The following is a 25,075-nucleotide window of genomic DNA, read 5'->3' on the forward strand; positions in this document are numbered from 1 at the left end:
ATGGACTTCTTAGATGATTTGTGAAGTAAACATTCTGAAATTTTGTATGGAACAATAATCAGACCGATAGCATCCTCGACTTTGATGGTACATTCGTTCTCATTTGACAAAATTTTCGATGACAAATTTGAGGGAATCAGGCTGTATCTCGTTGGTGCAGCGTTCAACTTCACCTTTCAATGCTTTAGTGTGTGTGGAATTGTTATTGTAAACTTGTGACTTTAGGTACCCCCACAGAAAGTTGTCTAGGGGGTCAAATCTCATGAAAATGGCGGCCATTTCTCGTTAGACCGATAGCATCCTCGACTTTGATGGTACATTCGTTCTCATTTGACAAAATTTTCGATGACAAATTTGAGGGAATCAGGCTGTATCTCGTTGGTGCAGCGTTCAATTTCACCTTTCAATGCTTTAGTGTGTGTGGGATTGTTATTGTAAACTTGTGACTTTAGGTACCCCCAACAAAAGTTGTCTAGGGGGTCAAATCTCATGAAAATGGCGGCCATTTCTCGTCACCATTACGGAAAATGACAAGATTACGACTAGGAAAATGCTCGCGCAAAAGTGATCCCCCACAAAAACACAAATGTGAAAAAAAGGCCAAGTTCCTATCCAAAAATGTCGGCCTATAAAAGGGGTGATATCAGAAAATTATGGAAAATGACAAGATTACGACTAGGAAAATGCTCGCGCAAAAGTGATAATATGTCAATTTTATTATGCTAACGCGTTGTTGAACAGTTGTAGCCTCCATGATGACTAATTTTGATATGTTTACAGTTAATATGTCAAAGATTGTACAAAATAAAACAACAAATAACAAAGTTATGACCCTTTCAAATCTTGCGTTCTTATTGGGACACCCTTTATGTATACAGAGTGGAACTTACAGATATTTGTAGGTACATACATTACCCATCTTAGGTACATACATACATAATATGTATGTACATAGGTGTTACCTATGTACCACAACCAGGAAGGATTCTATACAACGTGACTCTAATGTACAAATTGAACAGTTTTAGCCTCCATGATAACTAATTTTGATATGTTTAAAATCAATATGTCAAAGATTGTACAAAATAAAACAACGAATGACAAAGTTATGACCCTTTCAAATCTTGCGTTCTTATTGGGACACCCTTTATGTATACATAGTGGAACTTACAGATTTTTGTAGGTACATACATTACCCATCTTAGGTACATACATACATACATAATATGTATGTACATAGGTGTTACCTATGTACCACAACCAGGAAGGATTCTATACAACGTGACTCTAATGTACAATCGTTTCCGTTTGTCCAATCAATATTGAGATGCGGCCAAACCATTTTGAAGGTCGAATGGGTGACAATTTTTTCAAAATTGGTTTTGCCAAACGATGCGACCAAATTCCTGGTATGTGACTATGTGCTTATAATGAAAGTACTTGAGATCTTGGTGCCTTTTAGCATAGAGCCCTATTCATTCAAGCTTAGGTTTCTCAAGTTGTGTCCACACATAGTCGACCCGCCGTCGATCGATGTCGCGCCACTGAGTCGTCTACAGTCTACACTGCCTTGGTGAATCTTCACCTCGCCAATCGACGGCGTCGACTATGTGTGAACACAGCTTCTGAACTATTATTTTAAGTGACCAAATTCTAAAATATGAGTAGGTTTGGTTTTGCTAAACGATGCGACCAAATTCCTGGTATGTGACTATGTGCTTATAATGAAAGTACTTGAGATCTTGGCGCCTTTTAGCATAGAGCCCTATTCATTCAAGCTTAGGTTTCTCAAGTTGTGTCCACACATAGTCGACTCGCCGTCGATCGATGTCGCGCGACTGAGCCGTCTACACTGCCTTGATAACATAGATTCACCTCGTCGATCGACGGCGTCGACTATGTGTGAACACAGCTTCTGAACTATTATTTTAAGTGACCAAATTCTAAAATATGAGTACCTAGTTGAGTACATATCTACGTCTCGAAATTCCTCGGCGAAATCTGAACTTGCGCCCTTCTATTTACCAGGCAAGACGCTCGACGATCACGTCCATCATTATTGATCCCTTGTATGCCACGAACATTTTTATTTAGGACTTTTGCACTGTCCACTCTATCTAATATTGAACTATCTTTGTCCCCCCTCCCGATGAACAATGGATGCCTCTATGGATTTATTCAAATAAATTACGCTAATAGGTACCTCTATTTTTATTTGGTATGCTTAAGGTGTGTCCAAACATAGTCGACCAGCCGTCAATAGACGAGATAAATATATGTTACCGAGGTAGTGTGGACCGGTTCTGTCGACACCGATCGACGGCCGATTGACTATGTGTGGACACACCTTTACGGTAACAAGACTTTGTTAATGTAGTCTTTGTTTTTTGGGGGACTAATTTAGGTAATGTTACTCGCTTCCATGGACACCTTAAAACCAACCAAGAGTGCCTCCGGAAGGTTCTCACTGAGTAACATTCAAGCATGTTGCGTCCCAATATAATGGTCTCATTACTTATCAAGTTATCAGATAGGTACTTACATATCTTTGGTATGCACCTATTATAATTACGTTCCTCCTTACATTGTAAAGCCTACAGAATACATAAAATTATGTAAATATCGATGACGTCGATCGACGGCCGATTGACTATGTGTGCACACACCTTTACGGTAACAGGACTTTGTTAATGTAGTCTTTGTTTTTTGGGGAACTAATTTAGGTAATGTTACTCGCTTCCGTGGTCACCTTAAAACCAAGAGTGCCTCCGGAAGGTTCTCTCTGAGTAACATTCAAGCATGTTGCGTCCCAATATATAAATGGTCTCATTACTTATCAAGTTATCAGATACCTATCTTTGGTATGCACCTATTATAATTACGTTCCTCCTTACATTGTAAAGCCTATATGACCGTGAGACTGAAGGTGTGTCCACAGAGTCCACACATAGTTGATCGATGTCGAATGACACGTCCACACTACCTCGACAACATAAATAAAATCTAGGGAATAAAAAAAAAAATAGATAATTTTATTAGATATAATTATGTATAGATACCTATGTAGGTACCTACATGTTCTTCAATATATTATTTACATCTTGATTTTGTTTTATACCTACCAATCTTTACAATCTACAATATGGGGTAGGTACCTACGCAATGCGTAAGTTATTTATTACAAAAAAACAACTGGCAGCACACAAAATGGAAAAATTACATAAGTAGATCTACTTAGGTAGGTACCTACCTACCTAGATTTATGTCACATAATTTTATTATATGGGTCTGATCATAGGTACCTACCTACACTACGTACCGACCAGGCTACACTGTCCTACCGAGAGAGAAACCAAGTTGTTTTCGAACTAAATACAAGTAGGTATAGGTGGTTATAAGTACTCCCGCGCGGGTACCTATATTTTATGTGACAGGTAGAGCTACTTAGGTAGGTACCTACCTACCTAGATTTATGTCACATAATTATATGGGTCTGATCATAGGTACCTACCTACCTACACTACGTACCGACCAGGCTACACTGTCCTACCGAAAGAGAAACCAAGTTGTTTTCGAACTAAATACAAGTAGGTATAGGTGGTTATAAGTACTCCCGCGCGGGTACCTATATTTTATGTGACAGTAGGTACCTACATGTTCTTCAATATATTTACATCTTGATTTTATTTTATACCAATCTTTACAATCTACAATATGGGGTACCTACCTACGCAATTCGTAAGTTATTTATCACAAAAAAACAACTGGCGGCACACAAAATGGAAAAATTACATAAGTAGAGCTACTTAGGTAGGTACCTACCTACCTAGATTTATGTCACATAATTATATGGGTCTGATCATAGGTACCTACCTACACTGCGTACCGACCAGGCTACACTGTCCTACCGAAAGAGAAACCAAGTTGTTTTCGAACTAAATACCTACAAGTAGGTATAGGTGGTTATAAATACTCCCGCGCGGGTACCTATATTTTATGTGACAGTAGGTAGGTCGTATTTTGGACCTACAGCATCATCTTTCACACAATTTTTACGTGTTCATTCATTAGGTATTTTAGCTTGGCACTAACTGTTGTTATTATTATTATTCACTACAGCATCATCTTTCACACAATTTTTACGTGTTCATTCATTAGGTATTTTAGCTTGGCACTAACTGTTGTTATTATTATTATTCACCATAGGCGTATCCATGTGAGCTTCTGGCCGTGATATTCGGACAACTGGTTCATCCGTTAAGTCCGAATCTTTTTGCTTCCTGGCAGTGTAGACGGCTCAGTCGCGCAACATCGATCGACGGCGGGTCGACTATGTGTGGACACAACTTAAGAAACCTAAGCTTGAATGAATAGGTCTCTATGCTAAAAGGCGCCAAGATCTCAACGACTTTCATTATAAGCACATAGTCACATACCAGGAATTTGGTCGCATCGTTTGGCAAAACCAATTGAAAAAATTGTCACCCATTCGACCTTCAAAATGGTTTGGCCGCATCTCAATATTGATTGGACAAACGGAAACGATTGTACATTAGAGTCACGTTGTATAGAATCCTTCCTGGTTGGGGTACATAGGTAAATACCTATGTACTGTACATACCTATTACATATGTATATTTACCTAAGATGGGTAATGTATGTACCTACAAATATCTGTAAGTTCCACTATGTATACATAAAGGGTGTCCCAATAAGAACGCAAGATTTGAAAGGGTCATAACTTTGTTATTCGTTGTTTTATTTTGTACAATCTTTGACATATTGATTGTAAACATATCAAAATTAGTCATCATGGAGGCTAAAACTGTTCAACAACGCGTTAGCATAATAAAATTGACATATTATCTGAGCGCACGGCAGTGCGCCAGGCCAAGTTCCAGTAAGCACGCCTGTGTATCTTTACACGAACCGATTCGGCAGGTTTTTCTCACCTTCATAGATCGGCTTCCTCTAAAGATAAACTTTTAAAATTCAGGGCACATATTTAGGTGAGGTATATAAACATACCTTGAAAATTTGAGCTCTTAATACTAAGTAGTTCCGGAGATATAGAGGCGCAAAAATCGCAATTTTTTTACTATACCTAAAGTCACAAGTTTACAATAACAATCCCACACACACTGAATCATTGAAAGGTGAAATTGAACGCTGCACCAACGAGATACAGCCTGATTTCCTCACATTTGTCATCTAAAATTTTGTCAAATGAGAACGAATGTACCATCAAAGTCGAGGATGCTATCGGTCTGATTATTGTTCCATACAAAATTGAATGAAGAAGTGGCCAAAAAAATGGAACTTTCCCCTTTCCTGGTTTTCCAAATTTTCCACAAAACTGACAAAACTCACAAAAGCATGGAACGATTGTTTACGATCTGTGAAGCTGGCCATGGAGCTACACGTGAGAAGCTAGCCACAGACTAAACGCGACTATAGCGCTCTTACGGAGTCTAATCCTGCCAATCTGATCTCAGAAATGCCTATTATTGTGTATTTTGTACTGCTATAAAGCACAGTTAAAATTTCAAGGTGCATACATTATCCTCTTTCTACTCACGCTTTGACTATCTGACAGACCTAGGTGAGTACTTTCCAACCTAGGTTTCTCAGATGGTCTGAAAACTGAACTAAAAAAAAAAAAAAAAAATGGTGTTTCACCTAGTTTCAATGAGTAACAAAAAGGCTCTGACCGTAACAAGCGCGGGGTGACGGATAAAGTAACAAGGAAGGCCACACCTCAAAATTTATGGATTTCATAGCAAGAATAGCGGGTTCGATTTTTGAACAGAGCGAACTTTATCCTAAACAGATAAGGTACGTTCTCGGAACGGCTGGCTTCTTTCTATATTGTCCTCCTTCTTTCTTCGATTTCAGGACAGTAAAACCTCAGTTGCTACAGTCCCTTCTAATCAACCCTCTTAGGTATATACAAAACAATAAACATCATTCACGACGTGAACGACCTGATATTCCAGAGTTAAAGCGCCTCAAGGGGGGAGGGGAACATCGTTCAAAGCTCAACTTACACCACAGAATATCCGAGACAGCTCCGACGAACAAGTTCGTGCATCCTTTCTGCATACGTCCTCCGTTAGGATAGAAGTCTACATGGCCCAGAGGTTGCCAGGATCCCAGGCCTCCCAGAATGAGATTCTCTCCGTTTGAATGAATCACGTCCACAAACTGAGCATCACTCGAATCCAGCCTGGACCGGGGATCTTGACTTTCAAATAGGGGACCCGCTGGATCCAGCCCTGGAAACATCGTTCTCAAGTTAGAATAGAAAGTATTGGAAAGAATCAAAAACGATGAACAAGCGGAGTAAATTAGCACTACTCGAGAGAAGCCTCGTCCAGATTGTACATAAAGACGAAAAATACTTGAGGCCTGTTCCACGAGCGACTTCGCACTCTCCATTCCTCACAATCTTTTTTGTAGGATAGTAGGGACCGCAGAATAGTTCTCGAAATAGAGCCGTATGTCGTAAATATATCGGAGGATAGGCAGTGGGTATACCTGCTGGTAAATATTTTAAATCTACGTTGGTAGGTATAGGTGGGTAATGGTAAGTACCTACAAAGGTAGGCAACCTACTTCCTCTTAATCTTTGTACGTATTTATTATTATGTTAAGGCGGTATCTTCTTGATCCCTTGTGTGCTGCGTCCATTTTTGTTTAGGATTATTGCACTGCTAGGTATAATAGGAATAAATTGTCTTTTAATGTTGAGCTACTGGAAGGTTTTTCTTAGAATTACTAGAACTCTATCAGTTATCAGTCCATAATGTCCATTTACACATCAGTGTAAGCGTGTCCCAGAGGCAGATATCGGCTATGCTTTTATCTTTACAAGTTCTTGAAGGAAACGGTCAAATTAAAAAACTAGGAAAAAATTCCACAACATGGGATTTATAGAGATAGGAGACACCGTTCGGAGTTTTGATAACGGGGTGACAGCAAATCCAGAAGTTACTGCGAATAGGTAACCTAACCTATTCACCTATTTTACGTTAGGTCCTCTTAGCTCTAAAGGTGTGTCCAAACATAGTCGACTGACCGTCGATAAAACTATGTTGTCGAGGTAGTGTGGACGTGTCATTCGACATCGATCAACTATGTGTGGACTCTGTGGACACACCTTCAGTCTCACGGTCATATTTATGAACACAAATTCTCGCTCTCAAATCAGTCTGAAGTAGATTTTTTAACCGGCCTAGTTAGCTTGGAGGGTAGCACTAATGCCCTATAACTTCCTAGGTCACGGGTACGATTTCCGCCCGGAAAGATTCGTAGATTCATAAAAGCTTAACCCATCTTTTCGGGCTGTTGCCCCTACACCTACGACTCAATGTGGGCTTTTTGTGTATAACCAGACACTAGTATCAACAGCCTATTGATCTCGGTAAGTTACTTTACAACTAACTGTAATTAACTCACATGAAGGTGTAAACGCTTCGATTTGCGAAACACTTCGCCAGAAGACATGAGAAGATGAAGGTACCTGATCCGCTCGACTCCCTGTATGGAGTTAAGCTAAATCCGTCAGGAAACAATTTAATCCTACTTACCACAGAAAGGTTCCTCGTCCCTCGTTAGCAGATACAGGGTACCCCTTCCGGTCGACTTGTCAGCATAGTACCCCATGTTGCCGCACTTTGTAGGATCCGTGCAGTTGAAACAGTTGCCCTCCAAATACTTCTCGTAGGACTCACAAGCCAGAGCAGGGAAGTTGCAGCGGGGCAAGATGGAACTTTCCCCTTTCCTGGTTTTCACTTTTCAGGTTTTCCAAATTTTTTAATTTTCCACAAAACTCACAGAAGCATGGAAGGATTGTTTACGATCTGTGAAGCTGGCCATGGAGCTACACGTGAGAAGCTAGCCACAGACTAAACGCGACTATAGCGCTCTTACGGAGTAAATTAGCACTACTCGAGAGAAGCCTCGTCCAGATTGTACATAAAGACGAAAAATACTTGAGGCCTGTTCCACGAGCGACTTCGCACTCTCCATTCCTCACAATCTTTTTTGTAGGATAGTAGGGACCGCAGAATAGTTCTCGAAATAGAGCCGTATGTCGTAAATATATCGGAGGATAGGCAGTGGGTATACCTGCTGGTAAATATTTTAAATCTACGTTGGTAGGTATAGGTGGGTAATGGTAAGTACCTACAAAGGTAGGCAACCAAGACGCTATCTGTGAAGAACTTGTAGGCGCGCCTGTGATTGCACAAACTTCGCCCGTACACCTCGGTTGCCGCTGAAATAGGAGGGAGCTTAACACGCTGTCTGTGAAGAACTTGTAGGCGCGCCTGTGATTGCACAAACTTCGCCCGTACACCTCGGTTGCCGCTGAAATAGGAGGGAGCTATTAGGTTGGGTTGGGTTAGGTTAGGTTAGGTTAGGTTGGGTTGGGTTAGGTTAGGTTAGGTTGGGTTGGGTTAGGTTAAAGAAAACTGGTTTCTGCACATGTGCAGAACCGAGTTTTCGTAAAATAACGTGAAAAAGTTCAGTTAACGCGACGCTAATTTTAGTTGCAAAAACTCGTTATTGTCTTCCAAGGGACATGGCATGAACGATTTTCGTAATCTCTGCTGCTGCAAAGCTTAGCTTCAATGAGTAACAAATGGGTTATGAGTTATGACACTTATGACTATGACCCTAACAAGCGCGGGGTGACGGATACAAATATCAACAAAGGTTGCACCTCAAAATTATATGAATTTCAAAGCAAGAAAGCGGGTTCGATTTCCACACTTTATCCTAAACAGATAAGGTACGTACTCGGAACGGCTGGCTTTTTCCTATCCTGTCTTCCTTCTCTCTTCGATTTCGGGACAGTAAAACCTCAGTTGCTCTCTCTATATACTCGTACAACATAACAACAATTAACATCGTTCAACTTACACCACAGAATATCCGAGACAGCTCCGACGAACAAGTTCGTGCATCCTTTCTGCATACGTCCTCCGTTGGGATAGAAGTCCAGCCTTGATTTGAGGTGCTATATGCACTGGACATACGTTGTTTAAAGGGCATACCTTATAACATCAAAACAAACGGCTACTAGGGACGGTCGGATGGTATTAGATACACGAACGTCAAGAAAAGGTGACCAGGGGGTTTTTGATTAAATGTGCTTAGCTGCTCAGTTGCATAAATACTCGTATACCTATCTGTTTACAGGTTATCTATTTGCAAGAAGGACTTGGTCCTAGAAACTGGTGTTCCTCAACTTCTACCTCTCTTCCCTGGCGATTGCAAAGTTTCTGAAAGTTCAAGTACTGATGTAATAAATGTAAGTCTCAATACGAGTACCTACTCATATTATACCTATGTATTAGAGTATTAGACTATTAGTTTACTTATCAGTACTAGGAATACCTATTTACGTATAGGTGGGATAACTCATTTGCTGTAATGTTTTGGCATATTAATCTTGGGAAATTAAAAGGAAGATTTTCTCTTAGAATGACAATTATTGTTTTGTTTGTATGTTTCAGGAAACTTTGGTTCTGCAAAACTTGCTACTTTCGTCAAATAAATCAAAGCCTCCTTTTGTGACCGAGGTTGTAAAGATAGGAGATGAGATTATCCCAAAGAAAAACAAAACGAGTTCCGGTAACAGTATTGATATTAGTCTTAGTGTGGATCCAGAACTAAATGGTATAGGAGTAGGTGTCACTGATTATTTCAAATCGCCCTGGGATCCTGTAGTTGATCTGAGCAACAATGGAAACAGTTTGGACAGTACAGACAAAGATAACATTGAGAATAGTGGACGAGGATTCCTCAGCTTAGAAAATGAGAGTCCAAGTCCCAATGTCTCGCGGAGTTTCCGGGAAAGTGGAAGTAAAAACTGGAACGTGAATCATGATTCAAAAAACACTAGTGACAAGTCTGAAATTCAAGAAGACCATAAAGGTGCCCCGATAGAAACTCCATTGCCAACCATGGCGATGGATGCTGGAGACTCTGCCACCTACGTACCAGACATTTCCATCACTATGAACTACTCTAGTCTGGAACAATACTGGAGTACTTCTGTGAAACCAGTGACAGAAAACAAGTCCGGACCCTACGAGTTTGTTACCGACAAACCCACGCCAACATCAATTACAACGACTCTGAAAGAAACCGTGAAAGCGAATACAACAACTCCTCAGCCTGAAATCAAAGAACCTGTGCTGAAACCCAAGACAGCCAGGAGTAGATCAATATCCAGAGTGTGAAAGCGAATACAACAACTCCTCAGCCTGAAATCAAAGAACCTGTGCTGAAACCCAAGACAGCCAGGAGTAGATCAATATCCAGAGCATATTACGGGATGGGAATGCTACGACACAGACCAAAAGCGTCTGATGTATTAAGCGGGGCGGCGGTGAAACAGTGAAACACTCATCTTTTTTAATATAAAAAAAGAGGTTTGATAGAGGGAATTGTAACTGCTAAGGATAAGTCTAGAAATCGAAGAGAGAAGGAAGCCAACTGTTCCGAGAACGAACATTATCCGGTCAGGATAAAATCCGCCCCGGGCGGGAATCGAACCACGCTACCAACCCAGCTAACTAGGCTGGCGATAAAAACTTTATGTGACAATCGGATAAACGGAAATGAAAGCCCCTGTAAACCCAAATCCTTAACACTTTACGTTTTTTACTTTGGTAAGCAAAGGGAAAATTGTCTTTCACATTGCAGACTGTTTGAAATGGGTTTCGGTGAGCAGCTCACAGAAATCATCAACCGTCTACCGGACGCCCGGCAAACCCTCCTGTTTTCCTAGGAAAAAAATTCCACAACATGGGATTTGTAGAGATAGGAGACACCGTTTGGAGTTTTGATAACGGGTGACCTATTAGTGACAGCAAAATCCAGAAGTTACTGCGAATACCTAACCTACTCGCCTATTTTACGTTAGTGCGTTTGTAGGGTCCTCTTAGCTCGTAGTCTCTCAGCCTTATTTACGAACACAAATTCTCGCTCTCAAGTCAGACTGAAGTAAATTTTTAACCAGCCTAGTTATCTTTGAGGGTAGCACTAATGCCTTATAACTTCCTATAAGTGTTAGGTCACGGGTACGATTTCCGTTCGTAGATTCATAAAAGCTTAACCCATCTTTTGGGACTGTTGCCCCTACACCTACGACTCAAAGTGGGCTTGTTGTGTATAACCAGACACTAGTATCAACAGCCTATTGATCTTGGAAGTTACTTTACAACTAACTGTAATTAACTCACATGAAGTTGTAAACGCTTCGATGTGCGAAACACTTCGTCAGAAGACATGAGACGATGTAGGTACCTGATCCGCTCGACTCCCTGTATGGAGTTAAGCTATATCTGCCAGGAAACAATTTAAGTCTACTTACCACAGAAAGGTTCCTCGTCCCTCGTTAGCAGATACAGGGTACCCCTTCCGGTCGACTTGTCAGCATAGTACCCCATGTTGCCGCACTTCGTCGGATCCGTGCAGTTGAAACAGTTGCCCTCCAAATACTTCTCGTAGGACTCACAAGCCAGAGCAGGGAAGGGTCATATTTATGAACACAAATTCTCGCTCTCAAATCAGTCTGAAGTAGATTTTTTAACCGGCCTAGTTAGCTTGGAGGGTAGCACTACCAATTTGTAATTCGAGGGGCTGGGTTTGAATCCCAGTAGCGAAATGAAAATCTAGTAGCTTTGCTTATTATATTACTAGACTTTCTCATTACCTTGTTTAAGTTGCCTATACAATCTATAGGTACATATTGGTAATAGAAAGTAACAAATTAATACCTACCTATTTTGTATATTTCTAGCGAATATTAATTACCTTATCTCTTTTCCCATTGTTCAACAGACGTTCAAGTTCGTCAAAGAGCTGGGCAAGTTCACCAAGCTCCAGTCTACGTGTTTACTGGGTGGTGACTCGATGGACAATCAGTTTGCTCGTCTTCATGCTAGTCCTGACATAGTTGTGGCGACACCCGGTAGATTCCTTCATATTGTGGTTGAGATGGAGCTGAAACTATCGTCCATACAGTATGTCGTGTTTGATGAGGCCGATAGGTGAGACTGGTTTCTATTTGTGTTTTATTAAAACTATAATTTGAAGAGGGATGTACGGGATGGGAATGCTACGACACAGACCAAAAGCGTCTGATGTATTAATAGAGCCGGAGCTGAGGTACATTTTTTCTACCTCATAAGGTACAAAATTTTCTTCCTATGGATCTGATGGGGGTTGGCGAGTACATTTCAAAAATATGAGTCTTAGTGGCCAAACCGGGGGCTTTGAGGTTTGATAGAGGGAATTTTAACTGCTAAGGATAAGTCTATAAATCGAAGAGAGAAGGAAGCCAACTGTTCCGAGAACGAACATTATCCGGTCAGGATAAAATCCGCCCCGGGCGGGAATCGAACCCGCGGCCTAGCGCCTACAAGGCAGACACGCTACCAACCCAGCTAACTAGGCTGGCGATAAAAACTTTATGTGACAGTCGGATAAACGGAAATAAAAGCCCCTGTAAACTTAAATCCTTAATACTTTACGTTTTTTACTTTGGTAAGCAAAACGAAAATTGTCTTTCATATTGCAGACTGTTTGAAATGGGTTTCGGTGCCTACAATTACCTGCAAGATTTGCCTACGAATTTGTATTTGTCTCTATTCATCAGATGTTGAACAGCAAAGTCCATGTGACACCAGCTAAACTAGAATTGTATAAGAATATTAGTGATATCATAGGAAGTATTACAGGAGACCCTAGTGTTAGAATACATGCATGTTCAGCTCAAGCTTCCTGTGTGAGAGGACAAGGTAAACATCCACTAACTATCAGATTATGTACCATGCTCTTCAAAGATTCCTTTGTTCAGAACTATGGTGGAGGTTTGTACAAGAACTGTGATTCATCAGAGTGATATCGAGTCTACGTTTGGACAGAATGTAGTTCATATGAGCAAGAAGAAGAAGAAGAGAGAGGAGCGGGCCGCTAGGAAAGTAGACAGTGAATTCTATATCCCCTATAAACCCAGTGACCAGTACACAGAGCATATCCTAAAAAGAGATCAATTTCACCTCAAGTTTTTGTTTCAGTTGAAAGTCCAACAGAATGAAGAAGAAAGACCCCGAGGACATAGAGGGGTTTGAGGACCCCACCGTGACAATTTCGAGCAATGATGATAATGGCAATACCGGGGACAAGAAGAAGAAAATGGGAGGAGGGTTTCAAAGTTTTGGCTTGGGGTTTGAAGTGCTCAAGGGTGTCCTGAAGAGGGGATACAAGATTCCCACTCCCATACAAAGAAAGGTGAGTGTAGTATTTAGAAGATGTACAAAGAGATCCGTGAAAGACTTGAGATTGTTTGTATAAGTACTGAATTTTCTCTAAATTGAACTTAATATGAGCAAAATATTAAAATTATTGAGTCCAAGATATATTATTTACTATCCAATACAATTAGTTTACTTTCCTTACCCTAATAAGCCATTGAAGAGCCAGCTTCTTGTCACGTTTGTTACTACTTACCTCCTAAAGTATTTAAAACAGGTAAATGCTGCGCGTAAGTGACCAGTGTCACTAATGGCCTTATAGTTAACATGAACTCCTTTATTTCTTCCAGACCATACCTCTAGTCCTGGAAGGAAGGGATGTGGTAGCTATGGCAAGAACCGGCAGTGTTTGTTTGTGTACTGAATTTTCTCTAAATTGAACTTAATATGAGCAAAATATTAAAATTATTGAGTCCAAGATATAATATATTATTTACTATCCAATACAATTAGTTTACTTTCCTTACCCTAATAAGCCATTGAAGAGCCAGCTTCTTGTCACGTTTGTTACTACTTACCTCCCAAAGTATTTAAAACAGCTAAATGCTGCACGTAAGTGACCAGTGTCACTAATGGCCTTACAGTTAACATGAACTCCTTTATTTCTTCCAGACCATACCTCTAGTCCTGGAAGGAAGGGATGTGGTAGCTATGGCAAGAACCGGCAGTGGAAAGACGGCTTGTTTCCTTATCCCTATGTTGGAGAAACTCAAAACTCACGCAGCCACGTCTGGGGTGAGGGCACTCATCTTGTCGCCTACGAGGGAGTTGGCTTTACAGGTAATTGTCAAAGAGACAGGAAAACCTTGGAATAGGAGAGTGATCTGAAGAACAGAGGGAGAAAGAGATGAGGAATATGTAGTAAAAACCCAATATGTAACTGTACTAAGAAATACAAATGAAAAAAAAAGGTTCTTTTTACCAATTTGTAATTCGTAATTCGTAAATCGAGGGGCTGTGTTTGAATCCCAGTAGCGAAATGGTTATTATATTACTAGACTTTCTCATTACCACCTTGTTTAAGTTGCCTATACAATCTATACATATTGTTATTAGAAAGTAACTAATGAATACCTATTTTGTATATTTCCAGCGAATATAAATCACCTAATCTCTTTTCCCATTGTTCAACAGACATTCAAATTCGTTAAGGAGCTGGGCAAGTTCACCAAGCTCCAGTCCACGTGTCTCCTGGGTGGTGACTCGATGGACAATCAGTTTGCTCGTCTTCATGCTAGTCCGGACATAGTTGTGGCGACACCCGGTAGATTCCTTCATATTGTGGTTGAGATGGAGCTGAAACTATCGTCCATACAGTATGTCGTGTTTGACTACAGGTAATTGTCGAAGAGAAAGCAAGGAAAGGAGAGAGAAATGAAGAACAGAGAGAGAGAGAGAGGGAGAGAAATAATAATTAAATGTAAGGATGTAGATAATGTTAAACGTTTTAGTAGGCACCAACACAATACAGAGATTAAAAAAAGTCTTATCGTTAGATTTCAGATAATTTTAAAATAAAATAGGTTTTACTTCACCAACTTTTTTGTGTATTTAGCCCCAGTAGGCTGTTGGACTTCTAAATCGGTGGCTGAAGTTCGAGTCCCAGCAACGAACTAAAAATGTGGTAACGTCATTTCCAGGTTCATATTTACAAACACTTTGCTTAAACAGATGAATACCTATTTTGTTTAATTCTAGTGAATTTTAACGCTTTGCTTAAACAAATGAATACTTACTTTACCTACTTTTCTATTTCTAGCGAATATTAGTTAATGTTCTTTCCCCATTGTTTCACAGACTTTCAAGTTCGTCAAGGAGCTGGGAAAGTTCACCAAGCTCCAGTCTACGTGTTTACTGGGTGGTGACTCGATGGACAATCAGTTTGCTCGTCTTCACGCTAGTCCAGACATAGTTGTGGCGACACCCGGTAGATTCCTTCATATTGTGGTTGAGATGGAGCTGAAACTATCGTCCATACAGTATGTCGTGTTTGCAAATTTATCCTTAAAATAACTTTTCGCCTTTTCAGTCCTGTGCGAACAGTATAAATAAGCACTATTATTACTAAATACTAAATACTAATACTATTATTATTACTTTTATAATTTTTTTCCATGAACTTATTACACAACTTAAATTGTTCTCAGATGCCAATGAAAACCAGAAGGAAGACAGTGGATCCCGAGTTGGTTTAGAATCGAGTAATGTGGATGATATCGAGTCTACGTTTGGACAGAATGTAGTTCATATGAGCAAGAAGAAGAAGAAGAGAGAGGAGCGGGCCGCTAGGAAAGTAGACAGTGAATTCTATATCCCCTATAAACCCAGTGACCAGTACACAGAGCAAGGGTGAGTGATTTTACTTCCTTTTGCTTACATTAGGGATTAGGAAACCTGTACAATATCATGAGAAAGTATTTTAATCGGTCCAACGACTCAATGTGTGTTCACACTGGGAAACATTTGTATCTTAAATTTTGACGACGAGCTACCCACCCACATTGCCCCAGATGGCCACCCATCCAAAATACTATCAACGCGCAAAGTTTCTTAACTTCAGTGATCCATCAGCAACTGGTGCTTTCACCGCGCCAATGGCTTTTTATTGGGTCAAAGTTCCATTTCACTGGCCTCAAGGCTCGTCTCACATTGGAAGCGTAGACGCGCTACTTTTAGTAGCGGGTAAGTCGCCTGCTAAACCAAACCTATGAAAATGAGAGAGACCCTCGAATATTATAGGCTTTCTATCATTTTTATAGGTTTGGTTTTGCAAGCGACTACGCGCTACTAAAGGTCGCTCGTCTGAGAAAAGCCTAAAGCCAACGTTTGCTTCCAAAATAAGGTCAAACTAACGTGATCTCTTTTTTTCCAGGCTCTCACTCACAGATTTCAAGCAGGACACTAGTCGTATCGCTCTGGATCTAGTGGGAGACTCCACGGAAATGATTCACAAGCAACGGCAGAGCGTACGCAAGTGGGATCCGGCTAAGAAGAAGTACGTTCAGGTGACGGATGATGTGAAGAATTGTTTGTATACTGAATTTTCTCTAAATTGAACTTACTTAATATGAGAAAAATATTAAAATTATTGAGTCCAAGATATATTATTTACTATCCAATACAATTAGTTTACTTTCCTTAGCCTATAAGCCATTGAAGAGCCAGCTTCTTGTCACGTTTGTTACTACTTACCTCCTAAAGTATTTAAAACAGCTAAATGTTGCGCGTAAGTGACCAGTGTCACTAATGGCCTTATGTTTAACATGAACTCCTTTATTTCTTCCAGACCATACCTCTAGTCCTGGAAGGAAGGGATGTGGTAGCTATGGCAAGAACCGGCAGTGGAAAGACGGCTTGTTTCCTCTTCTATTTTTTCTTTGTATTTTTCAATTTCTAAGTTGGACTTCTATCTCCATATTTTTCTGTTACTTCTCTAAATCTTATTACTATTTTTTATACATAACAAAACCCGCTTTGTAAATTTCTTAATAGATCCTGAATTAAAAATACCTATATTTTTTTTTGTTTTCATTTCCAATAATTATATTATTAGTTCCTCCTCTTTACTTAGGGCTCAAAACCACAGTCTACAACCATCCTACCCTTTTATATTATCAAGAAAAAGAGACAATATGAAACAATTATGTTGGCACCATATGGACCAATTTGGTCTATTAGATTAGAGGAAGGTACCAAGGATTGTAATTTAAAGCAAAAATTTGCAACCCTGACTAACGTTTGTACCTACATTAAACTTTTTTTTTTTTTTTTCAGAGGTTTGATAGAGGGAACTTTAACATCTAAGGTAGTGAGGTCTTATCGTCTCGAAATTGAAGAGAGAAGAATGATAGCCAGCTGTTCCAAGAACGAATTTTTCTTCTGAGAAAAATTTGCCCAGGGTGGGAATCGAACCCACGACCTAGGAGGTGCAGAGTGCTAGTACAACGCGCTAACGGCTGGCCCTTGCGACGATACAGAGTGTAAATAATATGTACCTACCTAAAACTACCTAAGACCTGACCTGAGTAAACAGTGTAAGCAATGGGTGCATTTTACTAAACTTTAATTGGAGATTTTACGGTCGAAATCGTCCATTACCATTACCACACTTTTTCCCAAATTCCCATGTAAAAAAAAAAAAAAAAAAATCGAAACTTAGATTACATACCTATTTACCTACATCTACATACCTATTTACCTACCTACAAAAATCCCATGTAATTTCACTCGTCCTCAGGGTATTTTTTTTAATGGTGGGATTTATAGCAAAATTCCCACAAAAATCTCGTCCTCAACACGCTCCCCTGTGCCAGATCCCTTTTGTGATTGTGAGTTTTGTGTTTTGTGGAAAATTTGGAAAACCAGAAAACCAGGAAAGGGGAAAGTTCCATTTTTTGGCCTTTTTCTTCATTCCGTGTTATCTGTGGTCTTCTATACACCTCTTATTATTGGTAAGTATCTTATCATAAATACTCTTTTCGTAGGATGTTAGGAGCTATATTTTTCTTCACCTACAACTTGCTATGGAAGGCAGGTATCTCCTACCTGTTAGTAGCTATCAGCATCTAACATCAAGACATCAATCCGAACAGTGATAACACCAGTGTACTGTTAATCATTAAAAAGCAATCATCATTGTCTGATTGCAGAATATTGTTGACCAAAGCATAGTGTCATGCATCACTTCCTCTGAACTGATTGTAAAGACACCAATCTAGTTGAACCAATTACAATGTCAACATTCAAAGGCCTGTTTGATGAGGAGGAACTAAAACACATTGCTGCAGATTACTTTGAGCCTAGTGTTCGACATTGTGAAGCATTCTTCCTCTCTCATGCACATATGGATCATATGTCAGGCCTTAACAGCAGCTTAAACTAGAAGTACCTGACAATTTATTGGAAATTAAATTAGGCAAGAGTAAAAATTTAGTTTCATCCTTAGGTACCAGTACTAGTCAAAGTAAAGATGGTAACCTGTTTGTAAGTTATAATGTTCCTAATAATAAGATGAAACTAGCTATAGAATCCCCACCTAGCTCTCCAGATTCTTGAGACTATAGGTAATTTGTGATTTTTATTTGTAATAGGTATGTAATTTACTTATTTTTCTAAGACATGTACAGGACATAGTTATGTAAATATCCAAACTTTCTTGGAAAAAATTATATAGGTAGGTAAGTAGGTATTGGATGTAGATCCAACAGCCCTTCAAACTCAAAGTTTTACTCCTAGTTTAATACATGTTGTCTTTAAATCATTTTTATACACAGACTTGCATTTTAATGTACAACATTCAATATTAATACAAAACTGCTATGACTGTTGTATTCACGGCGACCAAGTATCATGTGGAGTATGTACATAAGGTAAGCTCAGCTACTCACTCTTGTGTGTGGCGGACTGCAGACCGTATAAGAGACTTAACCCACTTGCCGTGAGTTTGATCTAGGCGAACGGTAGTGCGCCAGGCCAAGTTCCAGCCTAACACATCCTATTTTTTTCCAAATATCTTGTAGGCAGTGTACTTAATTTAAATGAGAGTGTTCTCATTAGGGACGACACGACAAGTGGAAACGGGCCTTAAAATTAAATACCAATACAAAAATTCAAATGGTTAATCATAAATCTCAACTCATTAATTATTTCTTCCCTTTTGTTTCAGATCCTAGGACTAGCAGGTATCTCGTCCACATACATTTATTCTGACTTGGATCCTACAGCTCGGAAAATTAACGCCGCCAAATTTCAGACAGGCAAGATTAGAGTTCTGGTGGTCACTGATGTAGCGGCCCGCGGTAAGCTATGAGAATTTTTTATTATTATTATTTAGAATAAAATAGAATAGACCTTGTTTATCCTGCTGGGATAAGACTGATAAGTCCCTTTACTCCCGCAGTCTAACCAAGGTCTTATATTAGTATAAGTAGGGCCATCGGCTTTAATAAACGCACTTGGTCACTGCGACCTGGTTAGATCTTTTGTGAAGGTCTTAATATATTTTGACATACTATAGGGAAAACATCTGGGGCACACAACATATGTTATTGATATTTTCAAGAGGTTTTTTCGGAGGTAACTGTAACTGATGAGGTCTTATCGTCCCGAAAGCGAAGAGAGAAGGAAGACAGGATAGGTAGGAGAAAGCCAGCCTTTCCGAGAACGAGCTTTATCCGTTCAGAATGAAATTTCGCCCCGGGCGGGATTTGATCCCGCGATCTAGCACTTACAAGGTAGGCTAACAGGCAGGAGTTTGGCTGTTTTAGTGTTACTTTTGGATTAAGCACTCGGCTTGATTACCTTCCAAGCTAACTCGACTGACCCTAAAAGCGCTTGAGAGTTATTAATCACATAACAAAGATCATTGATTAATTGATTATCTCGAAAGCTACAATCTTCTTCTTAACAAATATCAAAATTTTATTATTACTATTATTATTATTTAGAATAGAATAGAATAGACCTTGTTTATCCTGCTGGGATAAGACTGATAAGTCCTTTTACTCCCGCAGTCTAACCAAGGTCTTATATTGGTATAAGTAGGGCCATCGGTTTTAATAAACGCACTTGGTCACTGCGACCTGGTTAGATCTTTTGTGAAGGTCTTATATATTTTGACATACTATAGGGAAAACATCTGGGGCACACAACACATTTTATTGATATTTTCAAGAGGTTTGTTCGGAGGTAACTGTAACTGATGAGGTCTTATCGTCCCGGAAGCGAAGAGAGAAGGAAGACAGAATAGGTAGAAGAAAGCCAGCCGTTCCGAGAACGAGCTTTATCCGTTCAGAATGAAATTTCGCCCCCCGGGCGGGATATGATCCCGCGATCTAGCACTTTCAAGGTAGGCTAACAGGCAGGAGTTTGGTTGTTTTAGTTTTACTTTTGGATTAAGCACTCGGCTTGATTACCTTCCCAGCTAACTCGACTGACCCTAAGCGCTTGAGAGTTATTAATCACATAACAAAGATCATTGATTAATTGATTATCTCGAAAGCTACAATCTTCTTCTTAACAAATATCATTGGTTATCTTATTTCCCATCAGGTATTGATATTCCGAGTTTGGACGCAGTCATCAACTATAATTTCCCATGCAAGGCCAAACTGTTTGTACATCGTGTAGGTAGATGTGCCCGTGCTGGCAGGTATGTTGAAGGGTTTATTTATTATAATTGGCTTTTCATTATTTCTTTAGAGAGGTTTGATAGAGGAAAGTGCAACAACGGAGGTCTTATCGTCCCGAAATCGAAGAGAGAAGGAAGACAGGATAGGAGAAAGCCAGCCCTTCCGGGAACGAACCTTATCTGTTTAGAATAAAGTGTGCCCTGGGCGGAAATAGAACCCGCGACCTAGCGCTTACAATACACAAAAAACCCACTCCGAGGGTTAGGTTTAGGGCCAAACAGCCCTGACTTACTTAGCTTTTCATTCTTCCTTCGAAGAAGTTTGATAGAGGAAAGTGCAACAACGGAGGTCTTATTGTCCCGAAATCGAAGAGAGAACGAAGACAGGATAGGAGAAAGCCAGCCGTTCCGGGAACGAACCTTATCTGTTTAGGATAAAGTGCGCCCTGGGCGGAAATAGAACCCGCGACCTAGCGCTTACAATACACAAAAAACCCACTCCGAGGGTTAGGTTTAGGGCCAAACAGCCCTAAGGATGGGTTAAGCTTCTACGAATTGAGCGCTCAAGTACAAATTCAAGCTTAATTAGCTGGCAGTAAATTCAAATCCCAGTAGCGACAATACTGAAGTGATTGCAAGATTAGGTTTAAACAAAAATCCTCGTGACTAATTTGTTTTGTTTATATTTCCATGTTTACAGATCAGGTGTAGCATACAGTCTGGTATCCTCAGATGAGGTCTGCTATTATTTAGATCTACTCCTATTTCTGGGACGTAAACCAGTGCTTGCTGACGATAGCATGAAGGGAAAGATAAGGCATCAGGAGGGGTTGAGCTTCTACGAATTTAGCGCTTTAGTACAAATTCAAGCTAATTAGGCTGGCAGTAAATTCAAATGTCAAATCCCAGTAGCGACAATACTGAAATGATTGCAAAATTAAGTTTAAACAAAAATCCTCGTGACTAATTTGTTTTGTTTATATTTTCATGTTTACAGATCAGGTGTAGCCTACAGTCTGGTATCCTCAGATGAGCTCTGCTATTATTTAGATCTACTTCTATTTCTGGGACGTAAACCAGTGCTTGCTGACGATAGCATGAAGGGAAAGATAAGGCATCAGGATGGTATGTTCGGGAAAATACCACAAGGCCTTATGGAGGATCAGATCAGTGAAATAATGAACTGGGTTGAACTCGATGCTGATATGGTGAGTTCTGGGTTCGAATCTCGGCCATGGCCGTTTTATTATTGTTAATATTTACTACGTGTACTAACTTAGGTATTATCATTTTTACTTTCTATTGCAATAAGTAATGAGAAAGTATTGCAATCGGTCCAAATTTTCAAAATCGGGAAATGGGTGGAAATATCCGTTTTAGGGTCCGCTGATTCGAAAAAAGTTTCTACAACCCGCCCCCTTTTCTAATTTCAGGAAGGCATACAGAAAACTTGCAACAATGCATACAAGAAATATGTTAAATCTCGACCTGGAGCCTCGGTAGAAAGCGTGAAGAAAGTGAAAGAGCTAGAACTAGCAACAATGCAAGTACATCCACTGTTTAGAAATATAGGTGAGTCCATTATACTCAATCAATCTTTTCATAAACGTTAAGATAAAACCTGAAACAAGGTTTGAAAGATACTTAGAATGATCCTAAGTTTCATTATACTGATTACTTAGAATGATCCTAAGTTTCATTTACTGATTACTGATATGCAGTCTATTGTCTCGTAAAAATTGAATTTTTGACCTTTTAAAAATACTTTTTTTGGAGTTTTGACTTTAGATTTGGATTTTTCACAACTTTTTACGTTGGAATCGATCTTTTTATTCATAATTTTTAAATTCTTACCCAAATGCATTCCTCTATTCTTATCTACAGGGTCTGCTGAGCAAGAGAAGTTCAATCTCTTGACCAAGATGTCCGAGTATAGGCCGCCATCTACTGTGTTGGAATTCGGAAAGGCCCGTTTTATTATTATTAATATTTACTACGTGTACTAACTTAGGTATTATCATTTTTACTTTCTATTACAATAAGTAATGAGAAAGTATTGCAATCGGTCCAAATTTTCAAAATCGGGAAATGGGTGGAAATATCCTTTTTAGGGTCCCCTGATTCGAAAAAAGTTTAATCTACAACCCGCCCCCTTTTCTAATTTCAGGAGGGTATACAGAAAACTTGCAACAATGCATACAAGAAGTATGTTAAATCACGACCTGGCGCCTCGGTAGAAAGCGTGAAGAAAGTGAAAGAGCTAGAACTAGCAACAATGCAAGTACATCCACTGTTTAGAAATATAGGTGAGTCCATTATACTCAATCAATCTTTTCATAAACGTTAACATAAAACCTGTTATAATAAGGTTTGAAAGATACTTAGAATGATCCTAAGTTTCATTTACTGATTACTTATGGAGTCTAGTGTCTCGTAAAAATTGAATTTTTGACCTTTTAAAGATACTTTTTTTGGAGTTTTGACTTTAGATTTGAATTTTCAGAACATTTTACGTTGAAATCGATGTTTTATTCATATTTTTTACCCAAGTGCATATCCTCTATTCTGATCAACAGGGTCTGCTGAGCAAGTGAATGATCCTAAATTTCATTTACTGATTACTTATGCAGTCTATTATCTCGTAAAAATTGAATTTTTGACCTTTTAAAGATACTTTTTTCTTTACTTTTTTTGGAGTTTTGACTTTAGATTTGGATTTTCACAACATTTTACGTTGAAATCGATGTTTTATTCATATTTTTTACCCAAGTGCATATCCTCTATTCTGATCAACAGGGTCTGCTGAGCAAGAGAAGTTCAATCTCTTGACCAAGATGTCCGAGTATAGGCCGCCATCTACTGTGTTGGAATTCGGAAAGGACCCTGTTAGTAAGACCGCTGCTCTAATGAGGCATAAGAGAAAACTCCATGAACCTATCATCAGTGGCTTCAAGAAGAAAAGAGAAGAATTTATTCTCGCCAAGAAAGCGGGTGAGTTGATTTTCTTTTCTAAAGAGATTTGATACAGGGAACTGTAATTACTAAGGTTTTCTATCCCGAAAAAGATAGTAGGAAGACAGGATAGTAGAAAGTCAGCCGAGAAAGAACATCCGTTCAGGATAAAATCCGCCCCGGGCGGGAATTGAACCCGCGGCCTAGCGCTTACAAGGTAGACGCGCTACCAACCAAGCTGACTAGGCTGGCACTACTTCGTTCTTTTGTCCGAAATTTTCATTTACTTCACGACAGTATACTTACCTGCCTCGGTGGTGTAGTGGTCAAGACGCTCGCCTGGTAAACAGGAGGGTGTGGGTTTAATCCCAGCAAAGGTATGAAAATTTATCCTTAAAATAACTCTTCACCTTTTCAGTCTTGTACGAACAATATAAATAAGCACTATTATTATTACTTTTATATTTTTTTTTTCCATGAACTTATTACACAACTTAAATTGTTCTCAGATGCCAATGAAAACCAGAAGGAAGACAGTGGATCCCGAGTTGGTTTAGAATCGAGTAATGTGGACGATATCGAGTCTACATTTGGACAGAATGTAGTTCATATGAGCAAGAAGAAGAAGAGAGAGGAGCGGGCCGCTAGGAAAGTAGACAGTGAATTCTATATCCCCTATAAACCCAGTGACCAGTACACAGAGCAAGGGTGAGTGATTTTAATTCCTTTTGAGGCGGACTTGACTCGGTGGCATAATAGTAGTTGTGAAAGGTCAAAAATGGCCTGAATTCGTGAGAAAAGGCCAAAAATGACCTTTCAGGTGATAAGGGCCGGCCAATGCCAGAAATAAGTATGGCCCTGAGAAGGGTCATAAGTCTTTTCCTACTACCTCTAGAACTTTATAGAATTAAAAAAATTACCAGCCGTTCAAAAGTTTGGGAGAAGGTACAGCGTACTGTACAGTTAGGTAGCAAGAAGCAAGTTAGGACAATAATCAAAGCATCTCACCGTTTAGGTACCTACTACATATTGGGAACCGGTAATATAATCCTCATGTCATTTTCTCGTTCCAGTGCTTTCGAATATTCCACAACGCTTCAGACAGAACAGAACGTCAGACACACGAAACAACATCGTCAAAGATCGAGACACCATTTTGAAGCAGAGGAAAATCAAAGAGCGACGGCGAGAGAGAGATGGCATGTCCAAGGAGAAACGAAGACAGAAACAGCAGGCCAAGAAAGCCAAAGCGAAAGCAAGTAAACGAGGCAAATTCTGAAGGGTCCTTTGAAAGCCTTTATGTGATCTTCTTTCCGTCGGTAGGTCTATCAGCCATTTGGGACATGTATGCCGGAAAAAATTTCCGAATGCAGTCTTCAAACTGTGAGAGACCTTTAGGCTAGCCACTCACTATGAGGTAGACCTGACGACAGGCACACCTGTCAGGTCTACCTGATAGTGAGTGGCAGACCTAGGTTTGTCAAACGTTCGGGACATGTGTGTCGGAAAAAATTCCGACTTTAGTCTTCAAACTGTGAGAGACTTGTAGCCGGAAGCTTTTTCAAGGTCCGACTCTGTACTTGAGTGGCATGCATGAGATAGGCATAGTTTTTAGTGTTGGTAACTATCTTTACAATGTGATATACCTATAACTAGCTACCTA

At 39.7% G+C, this 25,075-nt stretch overlaps 4 protein-coding genes and 1 long non-coding RNA gene across 5 annotated transcripts; 3 read left to right on the top strand and 2 right to left on the bottom strand.

Annotated features, from left to right (window-relative positions):
- Positions 1-5,964: 5,964 nt before the first annotated feature.
- LOC103515930 (lipase member H-like) lies at positions 5,965-6,312 on the bottom strand. The gene has a single exon (XM_008480874.2). It carries the CDS (start codon positions 6,283-6,285, stop codon positions 5,965-5,967), a length of 321 nt encoding a protein of 106 aa, XP_008479096.1. The 5' UTR covers positions 6,286-6,312.
- Positions 6,313-7,218: 906 nt separating this feature from the next.
- Positions 7,219-9,000, bottom strand: LOC113470215 (pancreatic triacylglycerol lipase-like). Its single transcript, XM_026828482.1, has 3 exons — positions 8,926-9,000; positions 8,297-8,370; positions 7,219-7,761 (listed from the first exon to the last, which is right to left on the bottom strand). Exons 1-3 carry the CDS (start codon positions 8,978-8,980, stop codon positions 7,582-7,584), a joined length of 309 nt encoding a protein of 102 aa, XP_026684283.1. The 5' UTR covers positions 8,981-9,000; the 3' UTR covers positions 7,219-7,581.
- Positions 9,001-9,098: 98 nt separating this feature from the next.
- LOC103515931 lies at positions 9,099-10,250 on the top strand. Its single transcript, XM_008480876.1, has 3 exons — positions 9,099-9,118; positions 9,205-9,316; positions 9,522-10,250. Exons 1-3 carry the CDS (start codon positions 9,099-9,101, stop codon positions 10,248-10,250), a joined length of 861 nt encoding a protein of 286 aa, XP_008479098.1.
- A 2,825-nt stretch (positions 10,251-13,075) lies between these two features.
- On the top strand, positions 13,076-24,124 carry LOC103515932 (ATP-dependent RNA helicase DDX54-like). Its single transcript, XM_017446868.2, has 17 exons — positions 13,076-13,308; positions 13,944-14,111; positions 14,466-14,654; positions 15,129-15,258; positions 15,479-15,680; positions 16,204-16,358; positions 16,618-16,683; positions 18,080-18,190; positions 18,636-18,700; positions 18,997-19,129; positions 20,382-20,481; positions 21,458-21,668; positions 21,894-22,032; positions 22,345-22,427; positions 22,628-22,766; positions 23,257-23,451; positions 23,922-24,124. The coding sequence occupies exons 1-17, from the start codon at positions 13,111-13,113 to the stop codon at positions 24,122-24,124; spliced, it is 2,487 nt and encodes an 828-aa protein (XP_017302357.1). The 5' UTR covers positions 13,076-13,110.
- On the top strand, positions 17,625-18,056 carry LOC113470217. Its single transcript, XR_003393351.1, has 2 exons — positions 17,625-17,782; positions 17,981-18,056. It is a non-coding gene; the product is annotated as an uncharacterized LOC113470217 (long non-coding RNA).
- Positions 24,125-25,075: the final 951 nt, after the last annotated feature.

Source organism: Diaphorina citri, unplaced genomic scaffold (genome assembly GCF_000475195.1).
Source record: "Diaphorina citri unplaced genomic scaffold, Diaci psyllid genome assembly version 1.1 scaffold1444, whole genome shotgun sequence".
Lineage (NCBI taxonomy): Eukaryota > Metazoa > Arthropoda > Insecta > Hemiptera > Psyllidae > Diaphorina > Diaphorina citri.